The 22,865-nt window shown below is 34.5% G+C and overlaps 1 protein-coding gene across 1 annotated transcript in view; it reads right to left on the reverse strand.

The window, feature by feature from the left end:
* The window catches only part of LOTGIDRAFT_138579 (hypothetical protein), a gene marked incomplete at both ends in the record, with an annotated part of 44,829 nt that extends 33,382 nt beyond the window's left edge, over positions 1–11,447 (reverse strand). Inside the window, one exon of the mRNA XM_009048719.1 lies at positions 11,321–11,447. Within this exon, the coding sequence (XP_009046967.1) occupies positions 11,321–11,447 (127 nt within the window). The remainder of the gene's footprint in view (positions 1–11,320) is intronic.
* Between the last annotated feature and the right edge of the window lie 11,418 nt (positions 11,448–22,865).

Here is a 22,865-nt window from a genome sequence, read left to right on the forward strand (position 1 = left end):
CTGAGTTCAACGTCAATACCTCAGTACACAAGTACACAATTGTAAGATGCCCTTTAAGTAATCTCTGAGCAGATCATCCCACTTTCTATAAAGTGACAGAATGCGCCAGCTTCATGAAAACAAGAATTGTGACATACGTGTCCCACTGGTTAAAATATATTAATTGAAATGTAGACGGAGAGAAAGTAATCCCAGTTTTCTGATGTGATGCTCCAATGTGACTCCTGCTCATCTCGTCCTTATCTGCTCGTCAAGACTAATCTGCCAATCACCAATTGTCTAGTGGACAATTCTGCCTCAGAAGTTCTTCTTCAACTTATCACCCTTAATCTCTTTAATTTAAAGTTATCATTAAAAGTTTACTACAACGATGTAGAGGGTTCAACTATAACGGTGGGGCTTTATCAACTTTTTTGGATCATACCTCCATGTGACTTGTTCCCCACACTATCTGTTCTTCGACATGGCAGCCACGAAGACTTCAGCTACAATAATTTGGCGGGTGATGCTAGAGGTGGGGTATATTAACAATCAGAATTCCTGATGCCTCGAGAAACCAGAACTTGCAGACATTCTTGTTTATAGCAAGCAAAGTATATAGCAAACTAACCTCTCGCCCATTGGGCAAGTTATTATTTGAACTAATTTCAGATCAGAACAGAACCAAACAGTTCCAGGCCGCTTATTCCAATTTCTCAGTAACGTATTTGTTTTATTCTAGCCTGTAAATTTGGGAGAATCAATCCTTCCCCGAAAACTTAAAGATAGTATCATGTATACCTCCAATTTCTCAATTGTTGATTGTTGCACCCTAGGCCTGTTTGCTGGGAAAATCAAACCTTCCTTTCCCCGAAAACAAACTTATAGATAAGAAAAAAGTATAAACAAAATTTATCCCAAGGTACTGTCTTATTTTCCTCGATACGATCAATAAATAGTAACTGCCTTTCAACACAGACAAAACAAAAGAGCATCGGATTATCGAACCTCTACGACTACAGCACACACTACTTGTAATGTTGAACTTGATGTAATGATTCAATTGTGTGTTACAAGTACTATTTGTAAAGATCTATAGAGTTCAGCCGAGGGTAAACAGTGTTGGACAATTACCACAAACTACAAAAAGAACGTCGATAAAAATACAATTTAATTTCATGTTCCACTGCCTTATTTATAAAAGTGTTCCAAAAGTATGTTGGAATATTTTCTCTTGGAACGACACATGGTTCCTAAATTTTAAGAGCATAGTCTAATCTTCTGGCCCGGTGATGAAGGTCGGAGAGTCTGCATGACATGCAGAGAATGGTATTCACATGGAAGCAAAATCTCTCAGGTGCTACATGTAGTGCATTCGGTAACAGAACTACTTAGCTATTCAAGCAATAAGCCAAACTAATTCCCACCAGCATCATGTGGCACAGGTGATCAATTTCCATGCCCATACCACTGGAAAAGCTAAATCGTAAACTCAGAGAAATTAATGGATTACGTTCATAGCATTCATATAAGGCCGTCAACGATATTCCAATGAGGTTATCATGCTATCATTTCCTTAACCCCCACATCTTTAAATTGTCGTCCATTCTGTTATGAGTATATGTAAATGACCAATAAATGTTGATTCGACCCAGTGAAAGTGGCCAGCAAGATCAATAAATAATGAATATGGCTACTAATATTGGCCATCATAAGGTCATTTGTACTGACCTTCCAGTACTTCATTATCTCTGCTTCATAAACCCGATTCGGAATAGATAAATCATAGACCAGAAACACAGATTGGCATCACGTAATAATGAGCGATTCATCTGATTTCCTTTGAAATTGATCAGGAAAATGAGACAAAGTGTTTGCATTAGGGACAAGATACGTTTCAATTCAGACTGATTTTCGTTCTATTGCAGTTCAGGAGGCTCAGATGTCGTCTCATGACGTCATTTCCTGATGTTATCAGTCTTAACGGATGAACGATCCCAATGCGATTAACGAAGAAGGCAAGATATATTACCTTCCACGAAGCATCTTTACATGCTGCTCTGATTTTTGGACAAAGGCAGAGCTAAAGGTACGGAAGATTGCGCTGGCTAAGAGCGCTTAACGTACTACAACTCTATATCTTCCAGGTCTCTCTGCGTTCTGCCCATGAAAAGATAGGTGGGCATATCAATAAATACGTGGAACGAACCAGGATATTTTATTGTCACAAGGTTCAGCTTGTAATGTTCTTTCATCCTCGGCCAACTAGTCTTACGAAATTTCAAGTGTTTTAGGATGAATATTGTAATTTGCCAAAATTTGCTGATTTAACACAGACGTTGTAAAACAAAGGAACTGTCAGTAGCATAAATAAAGGATCAATTCAGCATTTTAATGCTTTGAAATTCTCTTTAAAAACAACAGATGCTGAAAGCAATGTAATGATGTGTACCACCTTAGGGACATTTTCTCATTTGGTCACATTCTTCAGATGTAGCAAACAAAACATTCCACAAACATCTGCCTTTGATATGTTATCTCCTGGGGCGAAACTTATTGGTCATTAAGAAAACACGGGCTATTATTAAGTAAATCCACATCAACTCTTCGAAAGTTAAATTTTCTTTTCAAATGAGTAGTAAATTAAGTAGCCTTTCTTGACGTTGGCTACAAAGAAAGTTCGTAATGAGCAAATATTCCGACCTGTAACCGAACAAGATTACTTTATCCCAAAAATATGACTCTTCGTTATCTGAATTAATATCTATGCACTTAAAAATAGAAATAAATATGTAGGTCCTCTTCTCAGGTCCGTACTTTGGTTTGATTCGTTATAGCCCCGTCACACCGGAAAGACTTCCTTACTGAAATGCTGCTGCGATCGAAAATTAGCTCAGTGCATGTTATGTTCGCTGGTATGGGCGTGAAGGAAGTGCCAGATACCGCACGTTTGACGCCAATAATCAACATGGAGAATGTCCAAGCGTCGTAATATCTCCATAGATTACATTTTACTTTACATCTTCTCCATGTGACCTAGTTAAACACAGCTGAAAGAGCTAACAATAGTATTAAAGAAAACAGTTTTACGTAACGAAACTATGATGGTTCTGTATAGTTTCCGAGGTATCTTTTCTATGTGACCCAGTTAAACACAGCTGAAAGAGCTGAAGATGGTATTAAAGAAAACAGGTTTACATTAACAGCCGATGATGGATTGAGTTAGAGGTTTGTAAGACACTGTCAATAACACTTCTTATCCTCGTTCTTTAATATCATATTCAACTCAATCCGATTAAATTAGAAAGTTTTTATGTCGATTTTCTGTCAATTTCAAACCCATCTGTTTTTCTTCTCGTACTATTTAAAGGTTCTGCAACAGACGATGGGAATCTAAGACTTAACCGGATTTTCATCAAAAAAAGCTTTGCTATAGACAAATTTTTCACTGTGCCGTTGTGCTTCGAATTCGGCTAGATTTCTACTTTCCTTAATCACCAATCATCTGCAATTCAAAAGAGCTCCAGTGCAACAACTACGTTTGCTGAGTACCTGTGCTATCCAGTTTGTCAACTCGGAAACTAAACTGGATACCTGTTGTGTTTGTTTATCGCTACACGTTCGGTGCGAAGCTTTAGATGGAATGGCGGCCTAGTAATATCAACACCTTTTTGAAGAGACAACAAGTTAGCAAAATGATTTGTTTTTAAGTTTTTGTAATGGCTGATAATCAAGACGTAACGGTAATATAATGGTTTTGAATCGACCATTGTGTTATTGAATTGTTGACAATTTTCACGAAATAGCCTATCGTCTTCAGACAATATCAGCTTAATATCGAAACAGATAAAGTACATAATACGATGTTCACTTCACTTTTTAAATGGTCTTCAGAAATATAAATCTTTATTTTGTTTTAATCAATTTCCGTAAAGAAACCATTTTAATCACCCGGAATCAGTAAAAAATCTGATTTCGTCTGGACCAATTTTCTTACAGGCTGTCACTCAACACGGCTGACCCAGAATCGCCAAGTGACCTTCTGGTTCAATAAGATGCTGAAGCGTCTTGGACTAAGTTATTAACTTTCTTGTCTTGTGATATAAAAATAAAATGAATCAAATACAATCGATTGCAGCTTAAGTTGACATTCATGGCATGAGCGTGAACCTTGTACCTTATTGGAATCTCAGACGAATATTCACCGTTTGAATTAAAAAATCGCGGCTGCTAATTTGAATAAGAAGAAATTTCTTGATTGAAATCATCTTGACTCATTCGAGAATTTGGTCACTTGACCTTGCAAGAGAACTTTTTACGATGGAGAGAGGGTGTCATTTAAGATAGTGATACATGGCGGCTGTCTGTATGAATTTCAGAAAATTGCCCAAGATTTGCTTCTGATAATGCTGCCTTTGTGGGTACACGGGCCAGATATTGTTTCACTTAACACCAGTCGTAGCCATTCACTTCCATCCTCCATGACCCAAGGCAGTTATTGCATTTTCCAATGTCGATGTCACTTTGACTTGTGTATTGCGATTGGGTTTTCTCTAAGTGAATAGAAAATTACTAAAGCAGAAACTTCAGACAATATTTCAGAGGCCTCTAGGTAGTGTTTGTTTGTTGACATCTTGATCTGTTCCAAGAAGTGTCATATTTACCCAAAAAGCCGCTGGGAACTACCATGCTAGACTCATTTTTATCATCCCCCTCACTGAATTCTGTGGACATTCTGGATAGGTATTTGTTGGTTTTTTCCTTATTAGGAAAGACGAAGCTGTAACCATCTATCAGATACATCCCCCCAAGGCTAAATTTGTCTAAATTAAACACGCTATTTTTTCTATTAGTTTTGGTATTAAAGTTGAGAAGAAAACGTGAAAAATGTCAATTTTCATTGACATGAGTGATGTGAAAATTGCTGATTTAAAAATTAACCTTTTGTCAAAACCAGACAACAAATTACAATCCGATCTTAACGTAAATTGACATGGCATGAAACAATTATGACTAAATTGAAATATTTTACAACTTAAGAAGATAAGGCGATGTGGACTACTCAATGGCGTGGAGAGAAAAAGATTAAATTCATATAAGTTGAAATGACCACTTGTCCAATCCTCGGTAGTAATGGGGTTATTAAAGATTACGTTTATTTTACGTGACTAAACAGAAGTTAAATATTTTCCACAAGTTCCCTTTGGACACACTGGTCGTTGTTCTTTTGTTAGTCCGAATTCCGAGTTTGTTATTTAATATAATAATAAAACAATGAAGCATTGGAGTGATTTAATTGCGAATTGACAGAAATGTGCTCTTGTGCCTATTCTTCCATTGGCAGCTTGAGATTCCACCTACGTTATGTTCAATGCATGCATGAAAGAGCAAGAAACGGAAACTACAACTCAGACCCTATCATAGTTTATACTAGATGGTTCTCGAGCAAACCTTTATCCACAACCGTGAAATGATCCACTCCGTTGCAGTCCTTTGGTAGCTTGATATTCCAAATACGCCTTGTTTAATACAAAGAGCAAGAAATGCAATGCAGCAATTTAATCTTGTGGATCGTTTCTACTTACTGGTTCTTTGGCAAACCTTTTGACAATGATCGCTGTCTATACCAATACTGGGCACAATTAAAATTAAACATAAGTATAGAGAAACATACGAGAATGTATGGTATTGTTTTTCAATAATTGCAATGTCTACAATAACTCGAGCCCAAATTGAATCAAACCATGTACTACCAGACATCAGATCATACACAAGAGCAGTACAATACAAAGCTGAGTCATTGTATTGAAACATTTTGATGTCGTTACCAGCAATGATATGGAGTCTGTTATTCGGACTCATCTTTTGGATGGTCTTACAGGTTGTCGGGAGCTATTATTTTATTGATTTCTTACCGCCTTAGTTGTTATATCTCATCAAATTGGGTCATCTAGCTTACGTCGTACGTGACTTGTTTTCATGTGGTAGAATCACTCTTCAGTCATCTTCACAGAATTATTTATTCCTTTATAGAATATAGAAATTTAGTTACCCATATCGAAATAATATTGATGGTCTATCTAGCACCCTGGTTTTCAGCCCATTGGATGTGGCCAACTAATGAAGGAGAAGGATTTATCTTTGGGATCTATAGGGTTCAGGTTTTCTCGTGGATGTTCTTCATTGAAGGACGTGGGACAGCCACTACCCTAGGGCCAACCTACTCGAGTTGGTAACTTGGGGAGTATTTTGATTGACATGAACTCTCAAAATTATAATTTTTTTTTATGTCAATTGTTTTTGGGGGTGTGAGGGCTGCACAACTGGGAACCACTATTTAGCACTATATACATACACACATTTTCTTAGAATTCTTACATTTTGGGGAAGGGAGGGTTTGATTCCACCAAATGATCGGGCCTAAGGTGGAACAAATAGTTCATTGAGAAATGGGTATAGGTGATCTGGATCGGTATAATTTGTTGATAGGTTATTCTTACTTGTACCGCTTTTTAGAGCTAGAGCTTTGGGGGAGACAAGTTCTGCGGACTGTGCACAGTGATGAACCCTTAAAAGGGTATTCAATGCCACCGTCTGGAATAAATGTTCCTCGTTGCAAACTGCTCAGTGTCGCCCGTCTTCTCTATTTAATCTCTAATTAATTGCCTTCAATGTAATTGAATGTCCAAAATATTGTTTAAAAAGACGAGTATGAGGGTCGATTTTAATAGTGAGACACGATCACCAATACAAGATTATCGGACTTGCTCCAACCAATTTACGTAACTGCAAACTGGCTGATAGATGAATTGGATGCAGAGTACATATATGTTATGAAACACTGAATATCGGATGCAGAATTTACAGAATCTTATCGGGCTGTGATCATGCTCAATAAATTCAAAACCAATTGAAAAATGGATCAATTTATATTGCTCTTTGGCAATTTACATAAGGAAGTAGTACAACCTCATTTCAATTCGACCTGATTAATGGACTTTCAATGAAACTAGGTCTTTGATGTGACATGGTATATTATAAGAGTTGAAAGGATGATGGACCAGATTGTTATAGAATAACCATGCTATTTACATATCAGTTATGGGCAGAAACTTATTCAAACATCTTTAAGCAGATAAGTTTTTTTTTAAAACGAATCCTGTTTCTTTTTATAATTATATATATTGCTGGATTTCTATGCAATTAAATTCAGAAAACATGATCGTTACTCAACGGTAAATTATGTGGTTCGGGCAGCTGATAAACTTTTCACATGAAGAAGTATATCAATCATAAGTGAGCAAATATTTCATAATGAATATTATATTAAATTATATGTACGCTACTACCACTTTTCAGCAAAACGTACCTTTCTACCTTGGGCATAACTTTACCATTCATTTACCAAAAAATAATTCAAATATCTGGTAAACCCTAGTTGGATATGTATTGACTGATATTTTGTTGAAATTGTTAAATAGATTACACTGCTTTATCTGTACCAACTAATGGCTTCGACGGTTACATTCAGACAAATCCGCCAATTTCATTAAAAGTGCATTGTAAATAATATTACCTGAATAAGGCAAAAATACTATTTTCTGACCATAATCAGAGTGTAATAACGATTCCCATTAATGTTATAATAGCAAGCCATGTAGACTAATGGACAAATGATGTCCATTCAGTGACAGGACAAAAGGCTTCTCTGCGAGTACGGAAGTAGACTGAACAATAAAATATGTCACAATTCGCCAAATATTTTTCGAAAATAAAAAAAAAGCCAACGGCCAATAAACATAATGTGGACCCTTTGTACAGGATGTCAAGTGAACATACCCAATCTCGTAGTAACATCATGTTTACATTGGTCAGTTTATCATGTGTCCGTTTACATTGATGAACACAGCCAATCTGTCAGTTACGTCATGTGTCTGTTTACATTGGTGAAAATACCCTATCTATCAATTACATCATGTGTATGTATACATGGGCGAACATACCCAATCTATCAGTTTATCATGTGTCTGTTTACAATGGTGAACATACCCAATCTATCAGTTACATCATGTGTCTGTATACATTGGTGAACATACCCAATCTATCAGTTACCTCATGTGTATGTATACATTGGTGAACATACCCAATCTATTAGTTACCTCGTGTATGTATACATTGGTGAACATACCCAATCTATCAGTTACCTCATGTGTATGTATACATTGGTGAACATACCCAATCTATCAGTTACATCATGTGTATGTATACATTGGTGAACATAACCAATCTATCAGTTACCTCATGTGTCTGTTAACATTGGTATTATTATTGTAGGTCTCAAGTACTGGTATAGTCATACCACTAAGTATAGCCACTTTCCACAATATGGTGTCTTAAATTGCTAGTTTCATTACTAATGAGAATGGTTAACCATGCCACTAAATGCTGGTCGTGATGGCTTGATGGATAACAGCTATCAATTGAATTGAATTGAATGGAGTACTACTTTTCTGCACCATGTGGGCTAATGACGGGATAACAGCTTTCAAGTGTAGTTGTTAAATACATTTGTTCCTTTAGTAAGAACATATTCCTACGAAATATGCATGATTAGCAAAGGAATGTACAAATATTTCCCAACTGGTAAGATCATTACGTAAGGTTTACGTACTACAGTGTCATGTTCGGTATAACATATTTGTATTATATCTCTATGATTGTTTGATTTTGACTTTGTGTGGTTTCGACTTCTGCTATCTATCCATTAAACGGTTTTAAGAGGTTTCTTTTATTCTTTACCATTATATGTGTTTACAGGTTATGACGTCATAAAACCTTTCACCTTGAATGGTATTTTGGATACTGACGTCATAATCTGGGACAATTTCCGTCGAATGAAAAATCGGAATGACGCAAATAAAGGGCATTTTGTCCTCGATACACATAAATTTGTTAAAAAAAACTCTGAAGAATCCCTGTAATTACCAAGAATCAATTTAAATGCATGAAGCATCTTGCCAATGCAAAGATCAAACGTTTTTTCAGAGTCACAAACTTTAAGCCAATTGAATGTCCTTAAACCTTTTAGACTTTAAACATCAAGGCAGCCTCATTACTTGTGACTTGTAGAACATAAAACCGCTATAAATGTTGGATACTGAGGATTTTGTTTGAGACATCAGCTTGGTGATTAGTCTCCCGTGTCCAATTAAAGATCAATCAAGGCCGAGTTATGTCCATATGATCTTGTACTTCGACGTGCCGTTATGAAGATTATGAGAGTATAGAACACATTTTCTGAACCAGAATGGTTTATAGGTGGCACGACTGTATACCAATAGAGTTGCGTTTTTTCTTATATACAACCGAAATTACGGGTAATACCGCCAAAATATACAATTTTATTTGTACTTATTTTGCATTACGAGAAACATGAATATATAAATCTGATGAATTCAATATCCACACAGACACCGTTATCAAGAGCTGAATACATGTATTTTGATTTGAAAAAATTGAAATCTAATTATCTTATATAATCCATTTAAATTCATGAATTTTATTTACATAATTCAGGAGAATTTAATTTGATCTAAATTCTATTTTTTTTTCTGTATTTCTATAACGCTCTACAATTGGTGTATTGATTTCTATATTGCTTTACAGTTGATGTACTGAATACTATTTTAACCGTTTTATTTCTATATCCCCCCCCCCCCAATTTTAAAAGCGAATATTTGTGTTATTGATAGATATACATGTATTTCAATGATACACACACTACGAACAAGCAAATGCAATAATGTTCTTCAAGGACACAAGCATCAGATGTTCTTGAAGGTTGAAAATACCCTGCCCTGTTAGCACTAATTATTTCATTCAAGTAGTGGGACTCAAAATATATAAAGCTTTCGTTCCTTGAACTCCGATTCAAAGCTTATAGCTTTATAGTTTATTGAAACACCTGATGATTATCAGGAGGAGGAGTCCACTACTGTACACATTTTCCTCTTAATTTTGATATGCCTTGGACGTGATCTTGATTAACGGAACCGTCTGGCTTGAAAAGATTTTTATTTAGTTTAGAACATACGTATATCCAGCGTGTCCATGAGTTTAAAATCAAAATTAACCATCGACTCATTTGATAAATATATGACGATACTGGACTGAGGAAGAAGTGGCTTGCAATGGAAAACCAGTCAGACAAATTGTACTTGAAGCTGATTTATTTACGCTTAACGACACCTTTGCTCGCCAGTTAATCAACCAAAATACTTAAGACAAAACCTTCAGAAATAATCCGTTGGTTAGCTATTAGACATTTTGTCCATTGATGATACTAAAGAAATCTCTGAAGAAGAATTACGACTTTTTTTTAAACTGAAAACCAGTCTGCTATGTGTAAAGATATGGACCATTTACAAGCAAAACGTAACTGTAAAATGAATAGATACTTAAAGAATCCACAACTGGGAGACACATAAACTTAAATTATGGTTTTATATTTCCCATATATTCTTTCTTTGATAACGTTCATTTGTGATTTGTTCTAGAGCTAATTTTACGAGCACGACAAGCGAAACAGATCATAACATTAGATTTTATAGATGCATTTTATTATTGAAATCCCAATCGATTAAGTGTATGTCTGGATACGTTATTACCAGATGTGTATCGCATAAATTCAAAACGACTAGCTTATTTCATTTATGAACAATTGAAGATAATGAGCGAGCATTAGGCCCTCCGTCGCCAACTTGATCGCAGTTAATCGAATGTATGCTATGAATATGGTTTGCACATCAGCCATGCTATTATTACGCGAACAACGGTGAATACCAATTATCAAAATAAGCTATTCTGTTGAATAAAGGTGCCCAAACAATATATTTTGTGGTTGAAGCTAGATTTTGACTAAAATATTAACTTAAAAAACATGAATTAATAAGATAGCGTCTCTGAGCAGATGCCTAATTTACAACTCTCGTTTTTAATGACATAGTGTTCATGTAGAGGTTTGTACACCACCAGTAAGACAAAGGACTAGTGCCATTACTTCTATTAATAATACATACGTCTTCGGACTGAAGCAAACAGATGCCTAGTTTACAATCTCAGTTGTTAAACGACCTGTAAGGTAAGGACCAGCCCAACTTAATTCTTGAAATACCCTATATGTCTGCGGACGTTTTGTTTACATGCATACCAAAAATAGTGTTCCTCTTTAAGGTGGTACATGGTCATGCGAACGATACTAAGCTCTTAAAATGCAGTATAATCTGCGACCTTTGCCTTTCAAGAACGTAACTGCTAAAACGACAAAGCTGTAAGGACTTACCTCCAAAGCTAGGCCGTAGTCGTATATCATATCCTTGTAGTAATCCGTCTATAGTGTCCGTTACGTTACGGAATCTTTCTACTGTGTCTTGACATCTAAAATGATAAAAAAAAAATATCTTTGTCATTTGCTCAAAGGAAAATTCCACCAGAAGAAGAATAGTTTAGCTTTATTGCCACTACAATTTCAAAGTATACCTATATATATATACGTACATCTAAATAAATTATTAAAGGGACATTCCGCTTCTTTCGTAGGTCGAAAATTTGTTTTGCTCAAATTTGTGAAAACTATAACCAAAATCTAGAAAAATGTGCCCTTTAACATATCTGAATGTTTTCACTATAAAAATTCAGTCGTTAAGTTTTTAAGCGCCAAAAATATTTAAAAACATTACGTTAGGTTTTTATGTTCGTTATACTTTTTGGAAGCTGTTAAAAAAACTAATGTATGGATTTACTGAACGCCTATTTGTAGAGAAGTATGTCTTCTACGTATTCTAAAAGTTTCAACTAAATATAACGAGACATTAAAATACCAAAACTAGGTCAAACTACTTGATTAACAATTAATACTCTTCGTTTTTAATCAAACATTTTAAAACGAATTCAGTTTGTTCAAAAAGATACATAGATATAAATAGCATGTTTTAGAAATATGTTTTGGTATTAATATTTTATAATTTAAACATTTTTCAAAAAAGCGGAGTGTCCCTTTAAATCTTGTCATAATTTATTTGCAATTGTTCTAATGCAATGTCCTGGAAGAAACAAGATAAAAGGGCATTTTGTCGAAAAAATGTTTTATTGATATATCACTAGCTAGTGCATAATATTCTCATTTTATTTTTATAGAAAATACGTATTTACAAAGAGTTTTTTCAATAAACTTTACAACCTTTTCGCACATAAATTTGGATTAAATTTGTAAAATACCGTACTGTCTTTAATGGATACAATATCCTGAATTGATTTGGTTTAGAATTGAATTGTAAAATGATCAATACTCCATAGATAACCTCTACGATTCAATTCACGTTTTCATTCCAATTTTTTTTTATAGGTATCAATTTAAATCTGTGACTTGAATCGTGCTTTTGAACATGTAGGAAAGTTGTTGTCTTAAAGGGTATAACTTGATTGTCTGGGATCTATGATTCATGAAATAAGAATCTATTGCAAAAGTATATGAAGTATATTACTTCCAGAATAGTTGTTATGTAGCAATACAGTATTTTCTGTAATAAAACAGAAACGCGTGAAAATTATTTATAGTTTGTCATACTATTAAGTTCGTTTGCATCAAGACGACAATTCAATAGATTAGCTTTTCATGTATGAAACATTGAAGGTGGGTTAAGGGCGGCCGTGGACACCTACAAACAATCCATAATAATGCTGATACAATAGAGTGGACTCTGGTCGACCTTGTGACTACCAGAATCAATGAGCAACTGTGGTTTCGACTACTGCTATACCAAGTGGTGGCATCTTCCGAGAATCTGATATAACTTGATTGAGACGACCAAAGTCGGATAGGTGGGCTAATATTTTTTTTTTTTTTTTTAATCTTTTTAGGACAGCTAAAGGTTTTTAGTATCTGTGAATTTATATTTGTAATGGTATTGCCATTTATACGATCTTTGATCCATTGAGCTTGCAAACTCGCAATCATAAAGATTAGCTGGATATTGTTAAATAATATGAAAAACCGTATCTTAAATCTCGCATTGACTTGACAAATGAGAGTGAATAGCAATTTTCTTTATTGCCATCATAGTCTATTAAATAGCAATAAATCTGTGTTATGTATCTAAATTGCAGTTTGATGAGTCCATTGATTAAGTTACAATTGCATGAAAGTATCCAATAAGAGAAACATTTACTGTATTATTGGACGGATCTAACAGAGCGAAAGTAAAACGGTGAAATGAGTACTGTCATTTCAGATTTGTATTGAATTAATTTTAATATCCTGCTTTCGTGGATGAGTATCTCCATATATAAGGAAATGGTTACGAATAATACAAATGAAATTGCCTGAAAGAATCTGCTCATTTATGACAAAATTTCAATATCCTATTCAACGGGGTAAATTAACGTTCATAGAATTTTTAGGAGAATAGGAAAGTTTGGCATGCTGTTGAATCTATTGGCAGATATGTAGAACACCCCATGTGCAACGAAATCTTTAAGTTCCTTATCTCTGAGCGTAATGACTTCAATCTGTTTGTGACGAAGTTTCAATATCCTATACAAGGTAAACCAATTTTCAAGGAATTTGCAGGTCAGAAGAGAGTGTGACATTGTGCTTCCAACAGTAATCTCACAATTGTGAACGAAGCAATTGAACTTTCAATCAAGGGTGTATACCCCTTTAGAAATCCGGCAAATTTAGTTGTTATCATGATCATACGGTAATTGTTTTTGGCAATCAATTTAGACATCAGCCCCGGTTTCAGCAGTTTTATTCACATACAAATAAATATGGGATTGCCATTTAGTACCAGTGTATTTTTCTCAACAGTGGAAACGCGTAGCAAAATATTTTAGTAGTGCATATCTTTGTCTTTTTGAGTTGCGTTTTCACCATCAACGTAGTGCAAAACGTCGCTTTTAGTACAGCTAAAGATCTGCAGTTGCTCAGTACTACACAATTAACTAATCAAATAAACATCAAAGCTAAAAAGAACATAATAGAAAACGCAATTGAACACGGGTTTGGTGTAAACTAACACGTTACCATGATTGACGGTTTATTCAATTCAGTAATCCCAATGAAATAAAGAAGAAAAGATAAATGAAAGGATGATATGGGTTTTTATTATCGTTAGTTTCCGACAATGTAACTTTCCAATTAAGTTAAATTATACTGAACTACGCTGTTTGATGTAACATGCAATAACTGAGCATGCAATGGGATTGATTATTTATGAATCGAATTTAATCCGAAAGACTTTGAAAGGTAGATATCATTTTGACTGAGAAAAGTGTATGATTGTCAGTGAAGATACCCGAAGCAATTTCAAATGGTAGAAAATTAAAGTATAAAAAGTTAAACATGCAGATATTATCTCCCAATCGTAGGACAATATTGACATCAATAGACAAAGTGTAAGAACACATGTATGTTGGTAAAAGGGGATATTTTCTTTTTCAAATATATAGGTGTTAGAGGTCCCTTACCTCTAACGTGCGCAGTAATCCACGAAAATTGAAATGATGGCGACATTTCATATTTCAAAGCCTGTAGATTGTCACCGTTTCTCGGACTGTATCAAATTTTGATCTTCGTGAAAGTGAAGCACCAAAAGGGAACCAAATTGATAAAGGGCCATTCTAGCAAATCGAAGAAGCATTTGATTAACCGAAGTCTCGATGTTGCTGACAACATTTTCGTCAGTACGAATTTTAAGGCTACAACGTAACGCGATCTATTTTGACAGCACTTTATATATAAGTACTTGTGTATATTGATGAGGTCTCAGACGAGTTCTATTTATATGAATTTTCGTTAAACGGGTTTTGAATTATCGCCCTTAACTTTGCTTAAAAAAATCAATATTGGCTTGTAAATGCGATAAAGACTTTAGTTTTAATTATGTTTTTATCTAACATTTTTCCATATTTTTATTAACAAGATCTCGAATGATAAATAACAATTACCCTACCAATAATAGAAATGTGGAATCGTTGATAAAGCCCTCATGAGAGTTAATTTATCTAGATTCTGCAGAACAAAACAACGAATGTGCGAAGACAGTAATAACTTGGAGAGAAAAGTACATGTTTATGACATTAAAGCCATTTTTTGTCATAAGCATGGGTGGGTGAGTTTATTTGGGTCTTGAATAATTGTGAATAGTCTTCAGACGTACTAGAATTTCAAGTCCGTTCTCACATGTAGGAAGAAGTCTCAAGAAAAGATGACTCACCATTTCAACCTTCAAAAGCGGAGGATACGCATAAATTTAATTGTTTTTGGGCTGTGACCTGATCTGAGCTAGAAAATTCCCGTTTCTTAGACTGAGGTATGATAAGTCGAACGGATGGTGAAACTGTCCTTTTAAGTCATCGCTACCAGCAATTTGAATTTTAAATGGCGATATCACACGTTCAAGTAATCTATTAGAATCAATGCGACTTGATGGTAATACATTTATAAAATTGTGGTATTTAGCATGTTTAACATTCTATTAATTCAAATATGGAAATAGATACATTGGTATACCATTGGAATACCAATTACTGTTAAGGAGATGTCTCATTTATAATCTTGACGACATATAATTAGATTTGAAGCGCAAAAGGTCATGGCGAACTTTTATCTTTAACACATTAAATCTTCATAGGAAGGATGCGAAGATGACATGACTAACGAAGATATCCAACATAGAGTACTCTTATAATGCTTGTCAAGTTTGTGTGCAATAAAAAAAACACTTTGCTGAAACAGCAATGCTATTTCGCCATCTTCTTAATAATAGACTATATTCTTCCTAAGAAGGAATGACATGGTTTCAACGAATTGATCTCATCCTCAAATTGGTTTCAAAGTGACCAATGGTCAACCCCCAATGAACCTCTCGTGAAACTTCCGTTATACTCAAGTACCTAACGACGATATTTTGACTATATAAAATCAAATAAAAAGTACCTTTAGTTAACAATGGCTACATAGTCGAAACAATGTTGCCTTTTTTCGTTCTTGGGGTTAATGTTCGTTAATTTTGTCCTCAATGGCACCACAGTTAAGCAATTACTTGAAAAATACCTAGGTTTCTTTCTCTTTTTAATAGTCTAATTAGGCGCATATTGTTTAACATTCTTGACCTTCAATATTTTCAAGACAACTTTTAATTAAATTAAGCATACTTTTAAGGATTTTACTTTCTTTTTTCAAAGATTAAGACGATGAATTTTTAATTCTTTTTTGTGACGAAGATCGCATAGATGTTAAGAGGTTAATTCAAAATTTAATCTTGCCTCTCACGCAGACATGAAGGAGTCAAATTAGAGCCAATTCAACAAAAGTGATAATTACATTGTTACGTTTTTAGCATAGATTACGTTCACGAGAATCTTTTTTTGTCGATCGCAGTTCGAAAGAATAAATATCTATACGATATTTTTTTCGATTTAATGCGTGGCAAATTATCGCTGAAAGCAAGGTTTTTATCATCGTCAAGTACACGACACTTCATTACTGAAAGGCATTTGAGTACCTGTCAACACCCAGCTATTGAATTAAAGTACAAATCATCTGAAAATTTCACAACGTGAAATAATTTTTTTGATGGAACTAGAGGAAGAAATATTGATAAATACAAACTTTTACTACCTTTTGGAAAGGATCTTCCCAGATTACTCTCACGTGGTGACGAGACGGTCACACGCTGAACCTTAACTTGCTGAAGATGGATTTATATTTGTAGTGCAGAAAGCCGTCGTATATGGCACAATTTTCAAAAAAAGTCTTAAATCCAGCTGATTCTACAATTTTCCGCCGAATGATCGTGACCACGTTTAATGGTTAAGAACCTTCCAAGACCAGGATCATCAAAGAAGATATCAAAAACTTTCCTCGAGTTCCCTTTCAGCAGTCTTATAAAGTGTTCATTTAACCATGATTGTCAGTAGGCACTGTAGACGACTTTTGAAATTCTACACTTAACAGGAAATCCTTAGTTTTCGTGATAATTTCATTTAATATTTTGCCATTTTCTAGAGCTCTTCTGTTTTCTGTAGTTTTTCGTCTTGTCAAGATTAATACAAGTGTGGAAAATTTAATAGCATACTTGTATGTTTCAAAAAAATCAACCTTATGCCTCAACTTTATGCTGTAAAGGGTTAACATTATCAAAGAATGAATACACGATGTCTTATAAAATGTTTTTTGAAGCAGTCAGCTACTTGACGAAATGACGAATATAATGTAACAGAATTTTCGTGTTGAGTACATTGAGGAATAATATTTAACAGGTATTTCTTGTTGATGATAATGACGAGTAATATGTTACAAGTGATGTGTTATTATGACGAGTAATATTTTAATGGTATCTAGTGTTGAGAATAATGACGAGTAATATTTAACTGGTGTGTAGTGTTGAGAATAATGACGAGTAATATTTAACAAGTGTTTAGTGTTGAATATAATGACGAGTAATATTTGACAAGTGGTTAGTGTTGAAGATAATGACGAGTAATCGTAAACAGCTGTTAAAATCTAACATGTGTTTAGTCATGGAACGATTGTCAGTTGTTATATTATATTCTATTTAATAAAACACAAAGTTAATATTTGTATAATAAATTATACTAGTGATAAAAGACGAGGTGTCTGAAGCCGAGTTAAAGATCACGCGTGGGATGTAAATAAATCGTTTTGCCTGACAGTTTATATCGAGTTTTTCTTTTAGTATTTATTTCAGTCCAGAAGGTATCGGTGGATGCTATATTTGTCTTTTTTAATTACATGCGTAATTATTTACCATTTAACCATCATGCGATAATGAAATGTGTCATGTAAAAAGATGATTTGTCTGCGCAAACTAAAGAATTCAAATCTAACACGTATTTCAAGGAATACAGGGTATAACACGACACGATAGTGTACCATAATTCATAAAGTAAAATCCAAATTCATGAAATGAGTAAACTCTGGCGCATCCCCCCCTCTTTAGGACTATGTTGTATTGGACATGGCAATTTTCAGCGAATCGTGGATTATCCATGTGTCATTAAAGAACAATAATCGCCGAGTAAACATTTAACTGTATTTTTTTCATAACGGACACCGAACAATAGATACGTACTTCAAAAATAATATTGTTGGTTTTATAGGGGAACAGTCGGCATTTTTGGGGATTGATTTGGGTCTTTATTGTACTTTGATAGTCTGAAGAAATACTAAAACGCACAAAAATGGCATAATATCTTCAAATATACCTCAAACTAGAAATTTCACTGTCTATTCCTATACATGTATATGTGTTTTCTATATATGGCATAGTCTCACTAAAATTCAAACGTGAATAATTACGGATTTACATCGATTTGAAGAATCAAATTTCGACGATGAGCTGTGAACACTATTACTGATTATGTAAGCTAAAACTAAGGTATGATTGGTCGAACGGATAGTGAAGGTGCTCCTTTAAGAGTAAGACGAAATGTTTGGCATTAGGTTAACCATGTCCAGAATTATCAACTAATTAGCAACCTAGTTGCAAAATGGCTTGGGCATTCCTTGTAAGCCATGCTATTAATTCCACAATATAAATAAATCAAGTACTAATGATCCGGACCGTAAAACGAAACCCTAAATGCAAACAACATATAAGCGAAACATTGGAAGCAAATGAAGTTCTCACATGAGAAAGTATATCCATCGCAAGGGAAGTAACTGTGCCAAAAAAAAAAAGAACATTATATCTTTCAAAAGTAGGTCAACATATAAATGTTTAATATGAATACGATTTTGTCACCAGGGATTGATATAAGTTGGCAGGCTCCAAAAACAGGCTGCATTAATCTCACAAATGAGCTTTTCCAATCATATATACAGTTTATATTGGTACAAGGTATGCAAGTGTGAAAAATTAATTAGAAAGTTAAAGTCTGCTGCAGATGAGGGGAACTAGTTGAGCTGCCTGTCTCAAGACGTCTAGAGCTGAGTTTTTACCTCGTGAGCGCTAGATTTTGTATGAGATTTCTGCCCTAAAAGATGTGAGGAAAAAAAAACCCTGTTGAGGCGAGGGGCGAGAAATTCACCGTGTGCGGACGTCTAAACTGTCAGCTGAGCTAGAAAAAGTAACTAACCAATAGAAACGTGTTGACGGATCACTTGTTATCAATATAACCATTGATGACCTCGTGAATGATACAATTTTACAAGATCAACAAGATCAGATCGGAAAATGACAAGTCTGCTCGTGTCTATACGCTGTTAAATATGTGAAATTACAAAACAAGGCCATTTTGATCAGTTACGCGACACAGATGTAGTCCAAACTTCTTCGATAGTTTTCGTTGAAGGTAGGTCTCGTCTGCGGTGAAAGACGTAGTAAGAATGTTGATCAGCTGAAGACGTCTCGAGGTAGGCAGCTCAGCTAGTTCCTTTCGTCTGTCTGCGACAGGCTTTAGGGGTGTCAAATGAATGGTCACTCTTAGTATCCTTTTCAGACGCTCTACAATAGCTTAAAATTAAACATTTAAAATTATTTCGAAACGGAAGTAACCTGAAATAACTAAAATATAAATCTGTAATTGGATATCATTTTGTTTTAGACTGGTTACTAATTGATTTGTCAAAGCTCCCATTGCGATCAGTTCGAATCTATCCAATTCTTGTAGTCTGAGTCCATGATGGAAAGCGGTTGGAATTTAAAATTTCTATCTAAGTCTAGCGTCGTGTATCAGTACGGATAACGACATGGTAATATAAATATTTGATACCATATCAAATACTTTAATCTTCAAGTCTGATCTTAGTCTCCAGCCTCGAGTCTCTAATTGTTCGTCTAAGTCTAGAGTAGGTTCTAGAATAATGTATTTGCTACATGTGTTAAGTGGTATCGAGTAAAAATTTCCTTGAATAAAATATTTTTTAGCTTTAACACTATGAAAGCAATATCGGTATCGAAAGTTTCTTTTCTAATGTTGTAGCTATTGCTTATATCTGACAGTCGGAGACTGCATTTTATTTTCTTGCTCACCCTTCAATTGTCGCCACCTGATGCCACTTTGCGATTAAGATTGTCAACTATACATCTCTTAGCTAATATTGTATATTTGGTGCGTCTTATCAGCTATAAATTACTACTGGATTTGTAGAATGATTTTCCCTCTTTTAATATCATTTTCCCTCTTTCCTTAGAATGATATTTCCTTTTTTCAAAGAATGATTTTCCATCTTTTCTTAAAATGATATTTTTTTTTTTAAAGAATGATTTTCCCTCTTTCCTTAAAATGATATGTCCTTTTTCTAAGAATGATTTTCCCTCTTTCCTTAGAATGATATTTCCTTTTTCTAAGAATGATTTTCCCCCTTTCCTTAGAATATGTCCTTTTTTCTAAGAATGATTTTCCCTCTTTCCTTAGAATGATATTTTCTTTTTTTTCTAAGAATGATTTCCCCCCCTTTCCTTAGAATGATATTTCCTTTTTCCTTAGAATGATTTCCCCTCTTTCCTTAGAATGATATTTCCTTTTTTCAAAGAATGATTTTCCCTCTGTCCTTAGAATATTTCTTTTTTCTAAGAATGATTTTCCCTCGTTCCCTTAGAATGATATTTCCTTTTTTCAAAGAATGATTTTCCCTCTTTCCTTAGAATGATGATTTCCTTTTTCTAAGAATGATTTTCCCCCGTTTCCTTAGAATGATATACCTTTTTTAGAATGATTTTCCCTCTTTCCTTAGAATGATATTTCCCTTTTTCTAAGAATGATTTTCCCTCTTTCCTTAGAAGTGATATTTCCTTTTTTAGAATGATTTTCCCTTTTAAGATAAAATTACATGTATAAAGTCTTGCAAATTTACATATTGTTTGAAAACACTTCCTATCAGAAATTTTAATCAATCTTAAATTTCAGTTCTTTTTTTTCACTGTCTTCTGAGGATTTTTACTGAAAGTAATGAACATTTTCCCCTTTACGCCTGTTTTTCCACAATGCACTCGATCAAATGTCAAAGAATGTTGCAATGGTAATTCTTTCTACTTCAACCTTTAGTTATAACAATAGGAATTATTGCGTGGAATTGAATTCTCCTTGAGAGGACCAGCAAAGATGTGGCTTGAGGGTAAACAGAGAAAAAACTAGACAAATCTATAAGGAGGTTATCTGAAGACGTAATTGGAAATTAGGTGACCCAGTCTTTTTCAGAACTGTTTCTTTCTTGACCAGACGTTAATTACTTGGTAACTTTGCAGTCTTCTTAGTTAAGGATTTTTTTATAGGTATATTATTTGGGTTGAAACATGATTTCAGATGGGGAGAGGTCTGGGTTGTACTTAGCTCACCAAGACCACCATTTTGGGAAAGTCCACATTGCTAAGATATTTTTATACATATATTTATGTAGTGCAACAGTTTGAGAATTGCCTTCAAACTTGTGGCATCACATGCTAGTACCATTTGCATGGAACCTTTGATCGTGTCTGAGTGTTTTCCTTGGAAATTAGCTAGTGGCTCTAACAAGGAACCATCTGGGTTTTTGTTATAGGGATTAAGAGTAACCATTAAGAGGCAACCATTCCCCTCCTTATACGCTGAAGGACGTTGTCATAAATCAGACGATGAAAATAACAGCGTATATCAGGTCCATCTAAGATAATGTACCGATGATGGATCTGATGGACTTAAATTTTCATCCATTTTCAGCACTATGAGTTCCGAAATTCAACTAATCTAAATAGTCATGACCTTAGTGAGAATTGTGGTAAAATCTTCAAATTCCATCATGACCTGTGTCAAAACTTTGTTAACTGATTTCCTAGACTTCAATTTTTATTTTTCGTGATTCAATTTGTTTTTCTATTTATTCGTTTAGTAGAACTGACGTTGTTTGACTCGAAATATTTTTTTCTGACACCTGGGATGATTTTGGCCGAGACCAAGCTATATTAGTTTTCGTGATGGTCACGTCAGTTTGTCGGGTGTCGTGGTGTTTTAGATTGACCATTTTCTTGATTGATATTTTGGAGATCTTCAGCTTTGTAAAATGAGATCTTAGAAATCGTTAACTTGATTATCGGATCTGTAATTTTCTTTTTGATCTGAAGTCCATGTAGATTTCTTTGAGAAGACTAAGTCTGATTCTTTGATTTCGTGTTAACTTTTTTGATTTAACTAACATTGATCCACATGGATCGTGAAAATTGTTCTAGCATTACTAGTCTCCCAAAACTCATTTTGTCTAAATACCTAGGTAAGTGTTATTGGGGTACCAGACATCATTCGATTTTAGTCAGACGTTCCAGTTTAAGGAATGATCTGAAATTCCAAGTATATTGCATACATTGTAATGATTCAGTTATAGACTGTTTTGAAATCAGCATCCTTGACCAACAGTCCACTTAGCTAATACAGCATAGCAAAGACATATCTATCGAACTCTAGATAACAAATAACGGTCGCATTCTAAGTACCGTTTTTATGCTGCTACAGCTCACTTCGTCGCCTTGGAGGATTCATTTGATGAATTTGTGAGTTTTCTCGAGAAAACCAATTCCGTATCCATATCAACTTAACTGACTCAAGCAGTTTAATTTCCTCTTTATGACCACTTTGAACATCCAGACATCTCTATTTCTGGTATTGACTCGACTTTTAAACTACCATTCTGCTAAATACACAATGTTAATAATCCAAGACAAGAGTCAACATACCATTTTCAGTCAAAGCCGTATCAATTGTAAATGTAATTGCGAAAAATGCGCGTTTCTAACCTTTTCGATTTATCTTCAATGTCAGACAGAGTCAACAAGTAAAATTGGCTGGTTAGATTCAAATCTTTTATCATGTTTCACATCCATATATAGTGA

Source organism: Lottia gigantea (assembly GCF_000327385.1).
Source record: "Lottia gigantea unplaced genomic scaffold LOTGIsca_127, whole genome shotgun sequence".
Taxonomy (NCBI): domain Eukaryota; kingdom Metazoa; phylum Mollusca; class Gastropoda; family Lottiidae; genus Lottia; species Lottia gigantea.